The sequence below is a fragment of the Salmo trutta genome, chromosome 28, assembly GCF_901001165.1.
Source record: "Salmo trutta chromosome 28, fSalTru1.1, whole genome shotgun sequence".
NCBI lineage: Eukaryota > Metazoa > Chordata > Actinopteri > Salmoniformes > Salmonidae > Salmo > Salmo trutta.
In genome coordinates this window covers 41,427,040-41,441,338 of record NC_042984.1, presented here as the reverse complement: position 1 = coordinate 41,441,338, position 14,299 = coordinate 41,427,040, and the positions used below count along the sequence as shown (strand labels likewise).

At 45.2% G+C, this 14,299-nt stretch overlaps 1 protein-coding gene across 4 annotated transcripts in view; it reads right to left on the bottom strand.

The window, feature by feature from the left end:
* The window catches only part of LOC115166258 (protein SOGA1-like), a 77,406-nt gene that overhangs the window by 12,239 nt on the left and 50,868 nt on the right, over positions 1 to 14,299 (bottom strand). The window contains exons 4-9 of one of the 4 annotated variants that reach the window (XM_029720091.1): positions 9,889 to 9,951; positions 7,475 to 8,797; positions 6,108 to 6,221; positions 1,046 to 1,174; positions 356 to 586; positions 53 to 202 (exon numbers count right to left, since the gene is read on the bottom strand). In XM_029720091.1, coding sequence (XP_029575951.1) covers positions 53 to 202; positions 356 to 586; positions 1,046 to 1,174; positions 6,108 to 6,221; positions 7,475 to 8,797; positions 9,889 to 9,951 — 2,010 coding nt within the window. The remainder of the gene's footprint in view (positions 1 to 52; positions 203 to 355; positions 587 to 1,045; positions 1,175 to 6,107; positions 6,222 to 7,474; positions 8,798 to 9,888; positions 9,952 to 14,299) is intronic. The other 3 variants (XM_029720095.1, XM_029720094.1, XM_029720093.1) reach the window with 3 other exon arrangements.

Below are 14,299 nucleotides of genomic sequence, written 5' to 3'. Positions count from 1 at the left end.
TAGTCTAAAATATTCCCTGCTTTAATATGATATTTTCCTGTGTGTCCTGTACCTGTTTGTAGCTCTTCTCCAGCAGGAAGAGCTCCTTGGAGATGCTGGGGCTGAGGGGCTGCTCCTCTGCGGCGGCCATCTTGTTGTCTCCCTGGTGGGCTGCCAGACTCTCCTCCTCCAGCAGCAGGTACAGGTCCTTCAGACTGTTCACCTTTAGGGAAACACACAGCACATTATCTGTCAGTCAGTCAGTTAAACAATTAGTCAGTCAGCCAGCCAATCAGCCAGCAAGCCAACCAACCAACCAATTCTGCCACAACTAAGTGGCTGATTCAAAAGGAGAAGGTATCAACCAGTCCTGTACCTCCAGGACATCTTTGGCCTCTGTGTCCAGCTTGCGTCCCAGACGCCACTGTTTGAGGAAGCAGCGCAGCTTGAGGCTAAGCAGCAGCAGGGTCTGCTTGAGTTGATGGGACTCCTGCACCATCAGGTTCCTCTCTTGGCTCCAGAACTTCTGTTGCAGCCGCGTCTGCAGACTCAGACTCTGCAGCTGGAAGTCCCTCCGCGTCAGGGCCTTCTGGTGCTCCTCCTGCAGCTGGACACACACACACACACACCACTTAATGAGGGCTACAGTGACATATCTGTTATTATAAGGGATTAGCTTCATAGCAGTTGTTTGTGAAGTTTGCGTTTAGCTGTTTGCTAAGTGGGTGCATGTATGTAATAAACTGTTGTTAAATATATAGTAGCGATACAATACTGTTCTCCAGTGGGGCGCATATTCTTTATTAGCATTGACAGGACGTTGTCTGTAGTCACTGTGGTGTACATAGATATAGAACAGTCGTGTCTCCATGGTTGTGTACATAGATATAGAACAGTCGTGTCTCCATGGTTGTGTACATAGATATAGAACAGTCGTGTCTCCATGGTTGTGTACATCGATATAGAACAGTCGTGTCTCCATGGTTGTGTACATCGATATAGAACAGTCGTGTCTCCATGGTTGTGTACATCGATATAGAACAGTCGTGTCTCCATGGTTGTGTACCTGTGAGACTGTCTGAGAACTGCTGTGGGTGTGGTCTCGGTGGGCCTGTCTCTCCAGAGTCAGTTCCTCCTGTGTCCCGTGAGCCGTCTCCCTCGCATCCGACAGAAGGGCCTGCAGCTCACTGATCTGCTGAGGGAAGGAAGGAGAGAGAGAGAGAGAGAGAGAGAGAGAGAGAGAGAGAGAGAGAGAGAGAGAGAGAGAGAGAGAGAGAGAGAGAGAGAGAGAGAGAGAGAGAGAGAGAGAGAGAGAGAGAGAAGTACACCATTATAGCTAGAGTGAAATACACCACCTCCCAACTGAAAAAATATCCTCCTTTAGATTGTATAACACAACAAACATGTCTCATTTATCGATCATAACTGTACTCCAAACAGGGAACAACAATCCCTGCCTTTTGTCCCACTGCTAAAGAATGCACTACACTTACACACCCACATTTGGCCCTGTGCTGGAACGAACACGCCTCATCTCAAATACCATCTCACGCTTCGTATTGGCTGTGGAGTGAGAGGCATCAACCGTTCCCCATAATGTTCTTCTTCTTCACCCTCCGCTAACTCGCGGCGAGGATCACCCCCAGCCCGACCTAGCCCCACCATCACCGTTAACCCACTAACTGCGAACTCAAATGGCCTCCTTTATACCGACAGGCACAAGACCAGCCGCTCGATCTCTTCATTATTACTCAGTGCCAAAATTAGACAAAGTGTGTAACATTTGATAGGGTGGGACACTGGGGATGGGATGTTCTGTGGAAGACTGAGATACCCTGAGGGCATTTTAATACTCTAAAGGCTTGTGAGGTTTGAAAATGAAAATTCCATTATTTAATATCCACTGTGTGCATAATGTGCCATGGATATCTGTGTTTAAATGGTGCTTGGCTACTAGTTGCTGCTGTTTTGAAGTATAAAGACGGCGACCATTACGCTTTGTCTTGCGATTCTCTGAGGGCTTTGTGTCACGTCCTGACCAGTAAAGGGGTTATTTGTTATTGTAGTTTGGTCAGGACGTGGCAGGGGGTGTTTGTTTTATGTATTTCGGGGTTTGTGGTTAATGTTCTATGTTAGTATATTTCTATGTTTGTTCTAGTCTTTCTATTTCTATGTGTAGTTTATTGGGTTGACCTTCAATTGGAGGCAGCTGTTCCTCGTTGCCTCTAATTGAAGGTCCTATTTAGTAGGGGTGTTTTTTCATGGGTTTTTGTGGGTAGTTGTTCCTTGTTTAGCTGTGTGCCTGACAGGACTGTTTTCGTCGTTCTTTTTGTTCGTGTGTTTTTGTTTCGTTTCTTTAATAAAAGGAAAAATGAGCATACACATTCCCGCTGCATTTTGGTCCAATCCTTACGACGCCCGTGACACTTTGACAGATAAGTGAAAGTACTATGTCATTTATTTTCATATGTAAGCTTGACAGGCGTTGCTGGATTTATTTTTTGGTTGTTGTACAATTCCCCCACCATCCGTCTACCCTTATTGTGTATTCTGAGTGAGTAAACTTTCCTGTCAGTGTAAGTCCACATTGCGCTATAACACTAGCTCACTATTGCTCAGCAAGTAACATAATTGATTTACAGCTGATTTTTTTATATCAGTTACACCATAACCAGCTTCTGAATATCGCTGCCACCTTCTCCTCTGCAGCCTCTGTAAGTAACTTCTGACACCTTCAATTTCTCACCAAAGGGATTGAGGAGCAAGAGTGAGGGGAGCTCAATTTCAGCTGCTAGTTTCCTCACACTTCAATGCACATTTTGCCTCGTAGACCATAAAAAGAGTATAAAGGGCTTCCGCTTCCCAGGAAAGCCTCAGACTCCGTGTACATAAATGGATAACCTGCCGTCAGTTTCCGATGCCCTTCGTAGCTTTTTGTCAGTCACGCCACTGCCCAGCAGAATAATCTCCCATTTAAAGGTAGACTCAGCGATATGACGTAGATGCAGAAAGTAAAAAAAGCATAATGGGTCAATTTCCGCAACAAATAAGAGAGTTAAAGTGCGAGGCTCAACTTCTCCACTGCTTTGGTGACCTGGCTTTCACGCTGTAAACAGCGTGAAGGGAACCTGTGAACATGCGTAGATACTGCGTGTGACTGTGTGAGAGCGAAGTGTTGCATCTTGCTAATCTCAAATATCTCTGGTGCTGCTCATGGCAACATCATTTCGCTACCTTTAAGTGGCTTTCTGAGCAGGATATAGTACCCTATTTCTAACATTCTGGCTAAGAAATGGAGTAGCAGATTATCATACAGTACATTACTGAGTTATACCCTGAAAGGGTTGGGTGGAGAGAATGAACAGGTCCAAATTCATTAGGCACCAAACAGAAGAAAACGGACTGAAATGGGGAGAGACTACCTGAACTTGTCCAATAAGAAACGTTCCTTTTCATTTTCCGTTGCACAGCGTTTTGAAACCATGTTCCCTAATGAATAGAACAGTCACCCTGATGGGCCCCAGGTTCCCACCAACACTCCCACATCCATGTCCATACATCAGCCCTGTCTCGCTTCTATCGACGACTCCGTCTCTACAGACAGACATAGCACTCAGGCAGTCTGTGTGTGATAACATCATTGCCTGGCGCGGTGCCAAGGTGTGACTGCCTGACAGTCCTGTCCCCTGTCCTTCCCTCCTACCCTCCCCAGACCCGGTCCTGGACTTCCCTGTCTCTGTCCTGGCAGCCTAATCACTGATCACTGAGAGGAGCAGGGTGGATGACAGATGTGTAAAAGCCAACAGTAGTCTGCAATGTAGTGATTACTGAGAGAGACACAGGTTAAATTAATAGGCCTACAGATCTCAAACACATGGCCCGCGGCCAAAAGTGGCCCACAAGCCAATTTAATATGGCCCGCTATGTTGTCATAGTTCATAGTTGTCATCGCCTACTATTATATCATTTTTGATTTCAATGCGTTTTAATTCTGCAGATACAGAGGAATCAACTGAGTTATTGCACCTTTAATAATCAGCCTACTGACAGCAACAATAAGGTTCTTTAGTTCTCTCAGTATATAAAGAGTGTGGTGTGTTCAGATGACTAACTGATTATGTGCTACAAAACAGTCCAGAGAGAAACCTTTCATTTCATGACTCCCACATTATAAAACCAAAATTGTAATATCCTGTAACAGGAGAACAGGCTGTGGTGATTGTGTTTCTCTCTGCTCTCTGCTCTATTCATTGCTTCTGCTGATTCCCCCTCACAGCCCAGGTTTCCAAGGAGACCTATAGAAAGGCCAAACAAACACTGAGCAGCAGACACGTCCTCTCCTCACCTCAAGAGTTGATGTCATTGTGTTTACAGCAGCAGCGTGAATCCAGCCTGATTCACCCACATGAAAGAACGAGGGAAGCATGCCTAAAGACAGCCTAAACCGCATGTTTGGGCCATCAAGGAATGCCCAGTGTTTGTTTTTGAGGGGGAGGGGGGGACTAAAGTCACAGGACTAAGGTCGAATCTTACTAAGCCGGCTCTGATGCTAGATGGATGTAGCAGGGCGACTTGCAAACTATCACAGACTAAAAAGGGAAACCCAGCCGTGAGCTGCCCAGTGACGCAAGCCTACCAGACAAGCTAAATGCCTTCTATGTACGCTTCGAGGTAAGCAACACTGAACCATGCATGAGAGCACCAGCTGTTCCGGATGACTGTGTGATCTCGTGCTCTATAGCCGATGTAAGACCTTAAAACAGGTTAACATTCGCAAGGCCGCGCGGCCAGACGGAATTCCAGGACAATTACTCAGAGCATGTGCTGACCAGATGGCAAGTGTCTTCACAGACATTTTATCCCTGACACGGTCTGCAATACCAACTTATTTCAAGCAGACCATCAGACTAGAGGACATTTCTCCAAAAAGTATGATCTTTGTCCCCATGTGCAGTTGCAAACCGTAGTCTGGCTTTTTTATGGCAATTTTGGAGCAGTGGCTTCTTCCTTGCTGAGCGGCCTTTCAGGTTATGTCGATATAGGACTCGTTTTACTGTGGATATAGATACTTTTGTACCTGCTTCACAAGGTCCTTTGCTGTTGTTCCGGGATTGATTTGCACTTTTTGCATCACAGTACGTTCATCTCTAGGAGACAGAACGCGTCTCCTTCCTGAGTGGTATGACGGCTGTGTGGTCCCATGGTGTTTATACTTGCGTACTATTGTTTGTACAGATGAACATGGTACCTTCAGGCATTTGGAAATTGCTCCAAGGATGAACCAGACTTGTGGAGGTCAACAATTTCTTTTCTGAGGTCTTGGCTGATTTCTTTTGATTTTCCCATGATGTCAAGCAAAGAGGCACTGAGTTTGAAGGTAGGCCTTGAAATACATCCACAGGTACACCTCCAATTGATTCAAATGATGTCAATTAGCCTAAAGGAAGCTTCTAAAGCCAGGACATCATTTTCTGGAATTTTCCAAGCTGTTTAAAGGCACAGTCAACTTAGTGTATGTAAACTTCTGACCCACTGGAATTGTAATACAGTTAATTATAAGTGAAATAATCTGTCTGTAAACAATTGTTCGAAAAATGTCTTGTGTCATGCAGAAAGTAGATGTCCTAGCCGACTTGCCAAATCTATAGTTTGTTAACAAGAAATTTGTGGAGTGGTTGAAAAACTAGTTTTAATGACTCCAACCTAAGTGTATGTAAACTTCCGACTTCAACTGTACCACACTCGCACATGCATACTCACACAAACTCACACACACACACACTCTTTCACACTCCGTACATATGCTCCTGCTACTGTCTATTATCTACCTTGTTGCTTAGTCACTTTAACCCTACCTACTGTATATGTACATAGCTAACTCAATTACCTCTTACCCTTGCATGTTCTCCCTGAATATAGCCATCTTATTTTTTACATGTTATTGTTATTCACTGGGGATTTATTCCTTGCAATTTTTTGTGTATCTTTAACTCTGCATTGTTGTAATAGGACCCTTTAGTAAGCATTTAACTGTTCGTCTACACCTGTTGTTCACAAAGCATGTGACAAATACAATTTGATTTGATTTCGTGGGTGTGTATTTTGACTGTACTGTAGCAGCGACCTACCAGAGCTGTGTCCGTCTCCTGTGTTTCCTGGTTCTGGTTGCGGTCAGTGCAGCTGTCACCCTCCTCCTTCTGACCTTTCACATCGCGCTCCGATTGGTCCCTAAAGTTGGGCTGCTGTATGCATGCATGGGCAAGTTAATGAAAAAAAATAAAACAAAAGAATAAAAAGAGGGGAAGACGAACAGAGGAGGAAGGGAAGGGAAGGGATGAGGGGAGACGTATTGGGGGGGGTAGTGAATCGAAAACAAAACAAGACCAAATCAAAAAAAGAGATAAAAACAATAGAACCAAAACGGAAGATCCATAAGACACGTTCCAAATAAAAAAATGTACCTCACAGGACAAAGAAAAGTATGTAAAGGAAAAACAGCTTTTTCAGAGTGGTGTAGGACAGAGTGGAAAACAGAACCAAAACAATGATGAGAAGTGCGAGCGACGGCTGGAGGTTTGGGGGGGGTGAAGGAGAGGGGATTACAATAATCAAAAGAGAGAGAGAGGAGAGAGGAAAAGGAAACAAGTGCAGAAAACGGCGGTCACGGTGCCCATGCAGTGAGAGAGAGAGGTGGGAGGGGGAAAAGAGGGAGGGACGGGTGGAGAGACGGAGGGACGGGTGGAGAGACGGAGGGATGGGGGAGAGATCGGACGAGGTTGGCACTCAGTAGGCCTCTGATGTAGCTTAATTAAAAGCATAGAACCAACTTTACTAGACTGACTTAAAGCTCTATCCTAAACATTTGGCCTAGGTGTGCTGAGCTATATATAGTAAGTAATACAGTACAACTACTCAATGAGCAAGCCAACCACTATTGATACACTGTTTGCTTCTGTCTTCATTATCGATTCTCCTCCATTCTGAACCACACAGCCACGTCCTTGGCCTTTACAACATTCATTATCAGAATAACAGGGTACTCAGCAATTAGTACTCATTCAATACGCTCTTTTATTATACCTTAATAGCCCTACTCGCGCATATACAGGACATTTACATGGCTATGACAATTGCCTGTTGATGTGTGTAAATAGATGGTGGTTTATGGTTTCTAGGATTTCCTTATCACCCTACATGTCATGCAGCACAGCGGTGGCTGCGTTTGTGGCCTGAGCTCTATGTAGCATCTATAGCAGGCTGTAAGACATCAAAGCAGCATGCGTGTCATGTGTACTGGCAGCATTCTGTGCCAGGGAGAAACCATAGTGTGAGCTGGGATGGAGGAGGAGTATTAGTAAGCCATAACGTGGTTCAAAGAGCAAACAGGACAGAAATAATAAATTTGTTACAACAACAGAAAAGAGGATATAAAAAGAAAAGGAAAGAAAGACGATAATAAAGGAGGGAAGAGGAGGAGGAGGGGGTTTGTTCTTACCTTCTGCTCTGCCTGGTCGTCTGGAGGGCAGGGGTGAGAGGCAGAGGGTGCACCCACCACAGAGTCCCCAGCCTCGGACAGTAGAGGCAGGGGGGATGCACCCTCCACCTGTGCCCTCCCTGGGGGGGTGGTGCTTAGGCTCTCGACCCGCTCCACAAAAGCCTGGAGCTGGGTGTGCAGTGCTCGCAGCCTGCCCGTCAGAGCCTCCACCAGGGGAAGATCCTGGAGCTCCGAGGGCTGGGCCTGCTGGTTCTTCTCTGGGACACATGGCTCTGCAACCTCCCCGGAGGAGATCTTGCGGTAGAGGGAGATGGAAGGGAAGTTGGAGTCGGAGGCAGTCAGCAGCTGGATGGCTGTAGAGATTAGGCGGGCTTGGTCCCTCATGGCTAGCAGGGATTCGCGGTCCTTCAGCCCCAGGGGGACATCACCGTGCAGGGGGACAGGAACCCCAGTTGACGTCTTCTTCTCCCTTTCCTCCAGGGGCTCGTTCTCCCCTCCGATGGGGCCCTCACGTTGAGCCTGGCTGGGGAGGCACTCAGCTGAGTCCCCTGCCTCTGCGTCGGTCTCCAGGGCGGGCCTGGAAGAGCTGTGGTAAGAGGCCAGGTCGCAGCGCTGCAGGTTGGACAGCAACACACGGTTCTCATACTGGAGCTTCTTCACCTTGCCGCTCAGATCCCCAATCTGGAGCCTGGCGGCCTGCAGCAGCTCATCCTGGGGGGCCTCTGTGCTGATCAGAGCCCCCCCACCATGACCGTCCTCCAGGAGAGAGATGGACGAGGAGTCGTCCTGGTCTGGGTCCGACGCCAGCGGCAGCTCCGACTTGTAGCGGTTGATCTCGTTCATCAGCAGCTTGTTCTGCTCCTCCATCTCCAACAGCGAGCGCCGCAGCAGCTCCGCTTCCTCCTCCACAAACTGCAGGTGCCTCTGGAGCTCCATCACGTTATCCAGACCTCCTCCTCCAGGGCCTCCCATGCCTCCGACCCCCAGGCCTGGTGGCAGCTCCTGGCCCTTCATATCGTCCATCTCGGCCCGCAGGCCGCGGTTCTCCACCTCCAGTTCTACAATGCGCCGGCTCAGCAGGTTGGCCTCCTCCTCCACCAGCTTCAGGTGAACTCTGACCTCGGCCTCGCGCGTGTGGGGTGAGTCGTTGACCTCCTCCACGGTGAGCGAGGCGTCTACATCGCCGTACATCGAACGGTACTTGGCCAGCTCCTCCCGCATTTCCTCGCTGTCCTTGGCCATCTTGGTCAGCTTCTTGCACATGAGCGCTGACTCCTCCTTGGCAAAGTGGAGCTGGCACTTGAGGTCAGAACTGTCCTCCTGCTGGCCACAGAGAGAGGTAGTTAGGAACACTGACAACACACTAACTAACTCCCACACAAAAAGACAAGATATCTCCAGCTAACATATCACAGAGAGAAAGATTATGAGGCCAAAATGACAAATGAAAAAAGTGAATTGTTTCTTTACATTAACATAATAGCTTGAACTCATCTGACATCCTCATGGTAACCCCAGCAAATAGTTAGATCAATGCAAAGTTATGGATTTTTTGAGGCAAAGTGGGGTAGGTGGATGCAACACTGGGAAGTCATGCACGCTGTATTACAGTGATATGAAATGTGTGGTGGCTGGGGGCACTTAGGGACATTGGTGTATTTATAACAGACAGAAGCCATTTTGAATATTAAACCCACATTTATTTTGCAGAGGGTATTACTCAGATTCCCTTCCATTTATTATTTAACCAAGTGGCCCAAAATGATCCAGGCCCATTAAATAATACTTTGTGTGGTGTGATTTATTGGTTATAGACTATTCCTCAGAACATTAAACACAGTCTGGAGAGGGTTTATACTATTTACAATAGGTTTGCACTCCAGTATTCTAATATTAAGCATTAACCTCATCCCCACAGGAATGAAGGACGAGAGAGAGACTTTTGACTTTACTTTAATAAGACGTCCTCATTATACTAAAAACACCACATTCCCCTCCCCACCACACACACACATTGTGTACCACCACAACCTCATCACGAGAGAGAGAGAGAGAGAGAGAGAGAGAGAGAGAGAGAGAGAGAGAGAGAGAGAGAGAGAGAGAGAGAGAGAGAGAGAGAGAGAGAGAGAGAGGAGAGAGAGAGAGAGAGAGAGAGAGAGAGAGAGAGAGAGAGAGAGAGAGAGAGAGAGAGAGAGAGAGAGAGAGAGAGAGAGAGAGAACAATCAGTTTTAACTGTAATACTTTAGCATTGACTTTGGGTTCAATAGCTGAGGTAAGGTGAGAATCTTGAGACGAAATGCTGCAGCTGCAGTTTGTTTTATTGGTTGATTTTATTTGGGAGGTCCCTAGGGAAATTTTCCTTCTTGCTGTTCAATGTAGAAACAAAATCTAAGGTCTCTGTAAGTCTGGGCTACCTGGGGAGACAGCTTCTTCTCTGGCTTGTTGTTTGGCCGAGCGCCTCGCTTCTTCAGAGAGTTCTGAAAATAGAGGGAAACACATATATTGACAATAATTAGTATCAATCAATCAACAAATCAAATTAACAAAGTGCTTTCACAGTAACCCAGCCTAGGCCCTAGACCCCCAAAGAGCAAGCAGCAGCACATTGGCCAAGGTGTTATACAACATAATAATAATACCACCAATCTCCAAGCCTTGTCCCCCGACACCCTCTCACCCAACTTGCCCCTGTCGCCCCCTTCACCCCTGCCACTTCACCCAGTTTATCATCACCATGGAGATGTTTATCCCTACAGTGACACTGATAGGGGTGTGGAGCTACAGTTGACCGCATTCCTGCTATGTAAACAGAGAGGAAGGGGTGGCGAGGGGGAGAGGGAGACAGAGATAGAGAAAGAAAGAGAAAGCTGAAGAGAGGAAGATAGTAGACTGAGATGAGACCATAAAGAGAGAAAAGGAACAGCATTGCTAATGATAGCCAGCCCTTCCCATTGGTCACCTGGGCTTCAGTACACGGAGTTAAATCCTAATAAATCCCAATTCCTACCAGAGTCCAGAGAGACACAAACACACACACACAACACACACACACAGAGACAGACAGACGCGCTGCAGTACAAGCTTATCTCGCCAAGGCGTTTCCATGGAAACTGGCTATTTTCTCCGCAATGAGCTGGCTGGTGAAAAAGGCAGGGATATCCACAGTCCTCTCTGCTGTGTTTCATTAAATCAAGCTGAAAACAAACAAGACCCTGCTACCACAGTACAGTATAGAGCCTTTAACACAGTGGACACACACGTATGCACACCACGCACACACAACATCCAGAACAAATTCCCCCAGTGCAAAAATCCAGCTTGGAGAGCAGAGTAACTAGATTGGATTTAAAGCGGTGCCGGTACAGCATAAAGAGATGTATCCAATCCTCAACCCCCATTTTGCGTTTGCCGACAATGTCATGCAGTTTAGCCGGTGGCTGAGAACATTTTAATGGTGCTAAACTTCAAGGTAGAATCAATGGAGCGATAATGGAAGTATTGATCCCTGCCAAGTATCGACCAACCTTGGGACACTTTTTCATTTTGTTTTGACCATTGGTTTCGACAGGCCAGCTGTAACAGGGATGTAGTGGTGCAACTGTGACATGGCAGGCTTAAACCATTTTAACACAGAGCTAGACCACAATACCCATTCATCTATCAAACCCCTTTAAGATACAAACATCTCACATCAATTTGTTTCTGTCCCCCTTACCTATTTTGTTATCTCCAAGGGTGTGGCGGTTATTGTCATGCCGGTCTCACCGAAATGTACCGTTCGTTAACATAAACACGTTCAGCATCTCCAGGCCTCCACACATACAAGCCGCTGATGCGCGCCTTTGAAACATCTACATTTAAAAACGTCTAATAAATCCATTTAATATACACCATCACAATACATCCATTATTTGTTTTACGCAAGTCTAAAGAAACATTATGATGTGAAGAAACCGTATTTCAGAAGAACAGAATATGATACTGTTATCCGGCTATGCGCCATGCCATAGGCTGTAGGCTTGTTCCTTTAGCTGACAATATATGTTTATATATACTTAATCAAGTTTTATTTTGTATGATTTTATAGATAGAAGAATATAATTGAACTTAGCTTAATTAAATAGAAAGGATATGTTTCCAATTATGGAGCGAGTGCGCATATGAAGTGGCTATGTTGAGCATAAAAGTGAACATTTGAAACAGGAGTTATTTGGCAACTTTAGTTGTGAATTATACAAACTTTTGAATGTCTTAGAAATCAAAACATATTTGGGCTTCATGATGCGAGTATAGGCTATTCATGATTTGAGAAAGTAGCCAAAAATGCTTGCTCTCTGTTCCTTGCCTCAGGTTTAACAGCTGACCATATTTTCATCCATCAAACGATTTAATTTTTTTTTTATTTAACTAGGCAAGTCAGTTAAGAACAAATTCTTATTTACAATGACAGCCTACTGAGGAACAGTGGCTTACCTGCCTTGTTCAGGGACAGAATGAGAGATTTTTACCTTGTCAGCTCGGGGATTTGATCCAGCAACCTTTTGGTTACTGGCCCAACACTCTAACCACTAGGCTACCTGCCACTCCTAGTCTCAATTAAATCTTGTTTTTACTAATATGTAAAATGAGTTTAGATTTAGAATGGCCCATTATCAGGCCCGGGCTCCCGAGTGGCGCAGCGGTCTAAGGCACTGCATCTCAGTACAAGAGGCATCACTGCAGTCCCTGGTTCGAATCCAGGCTGCATCACATCTGACCGTGATTGGGAGTCCCATAGTGCGGTGCACAATCGGGCACAGCGTCGTCCAGGGTAGACAGTCATTGTAAATGAAAATGTGTTCTTAACTGACTTGCCTAGTTAAATAACAAATCATGCACTCAAATAGGGAATTGGAGGCTGCACACTTTCCCACCGGTCCATTCTGTAGGCTACTTCGGTTTTATAGGGGAGCTGTGCTTAATATGATCAGCTGAAAAATAAATACAAGAACACTTATTTCACTCCATTTACTCCATCAACCACTGTTTGAGGAGTATGTTCTCACTGCGCGACAGGTGATATTCCGCCCAAACTCTGTATGCCATTGGCTCTCCAACCCTGTTCCTGCAGCTACCCAGTGCTTCATTTGGGAAACCAAGTGAAATCTGTTCGGGAACATCGATAGTAACATGTCTTCCCAACTAAACATATTTCACTAAACTGTTGACAGCCTGTCGCTCACTCTAGAAATGAATAAAGGAGAGAGGGGGAGATGGAAACGCACTGTGGTGAGATATTCTGGTAATGTGTCACCCAATTAATTAGGAAAATATAAAATTACCTATTACTAGGCTATTCTAAATCAAATAGAAATGCACTAATTGTAGACTAACTGTAAGCCGCCCTCCACAATCAATGAAACAACAGCATCGCCCCGCTAGGCTAAACATTCTCTCCCAGACTCATGAATATACATTCTGGGGCGTGCAATAAGGTAACCAGTCCATTTAGTTTGCATAAAAATACCGTCCACACTCGAAGGCAATTACTCAAGTCTGTTTCATTTTGGAGTATAGGCTAGACCAATTATGCACCAAAGACATGTTAAATCAGTTTTGTTTTATGTTTTTCTGCCATGGGTAATATGCATTAGGCTATGTATTGTATAAAGGCACAATGTCATTTTAATTCCGTTTCCCCCCCACCCCAGGATTGGGCTCATAAGCCTATGTGTATGGGAGTCTTTAATGAATCTCCACGCTGTCCATTTCGTTGTTAGGCTTTGAAACAACATCCACAACGACCATGTTTTACACTGTTTAAACCTGCTGTTGAACTTCTTTCTTCAAATTGATCATCACAGCAAGGTGATTTTAACAGTTTTACAAGTACGATAGCCATACTGTTTTGATGATAAGTGTTTGATGCGATTTTCGATCCCCTATGCATTGATGTCAGAGTGGTTAGAGGGGCGATAGAGCCCTGAGTACCAGGCCATTAGCGACCTGATGGTAGTTAGCAAGTTTGGTACTACCAAAGCATGTCCAGAGTGCATAAAAGGAGATCACCTTGACTCAATGGTCACATGGAATTTTACTGCGCTCATGACTCATGACTGCAGGTGTGGCGGTAATACGGTCACCCCAATAGCTGTATCAAATATCAATCATTTTCACACTCAAAAATGTTTCTCCTATGGGGACAGTCGAAGAACCCTTTTGGAACCTTTTTTTTCCAAAGAGTGTAATTTGGGACACAGTCTTCCTGCTCTGCAATCTCACACCCCCAAACAAAACCAGACAAAATTCCACCCGCTCTGCCAAGTTGATGTAATCTTCCGGCCCTCTCTGTGCAACAGCTACGTGTCATTCAGAACACAAGGCCACTCACACAAACAATGCAGCGCTGACTCAACCTCAGTAAAACACAGAGGCAATACTGGGACAACGTTAGGGAAATTATGTTTCTGTACATTGTAAAGGGGTTACCGTGAATTTGACAGTAGCTTGACAGTAGAATTTTACTTGATGCCAAGTAAAATTCTGTATTTCATATTATAGTACACTTACTATAATATAAGTATGGTATCAAAGCAAATACTGTGTAATGATACAGTACAATACCGTACACTGTAAAAAAGTAAACACTACCGTAATCTGAATTAATTAATGGATTAATGAAATTCATTGAGGGGAGGGCTTTGTATTTCACAGTATTTTACTATAATTACAAGGGATTGGTGCAAGCAGATTTGCTGCTATAGTGTTTACACATAATAGCATATTAATGAATATTTTGTGTTTTATGTCACTTGCACATCTAGAGGCCTTAACAAAAGCTTCCAA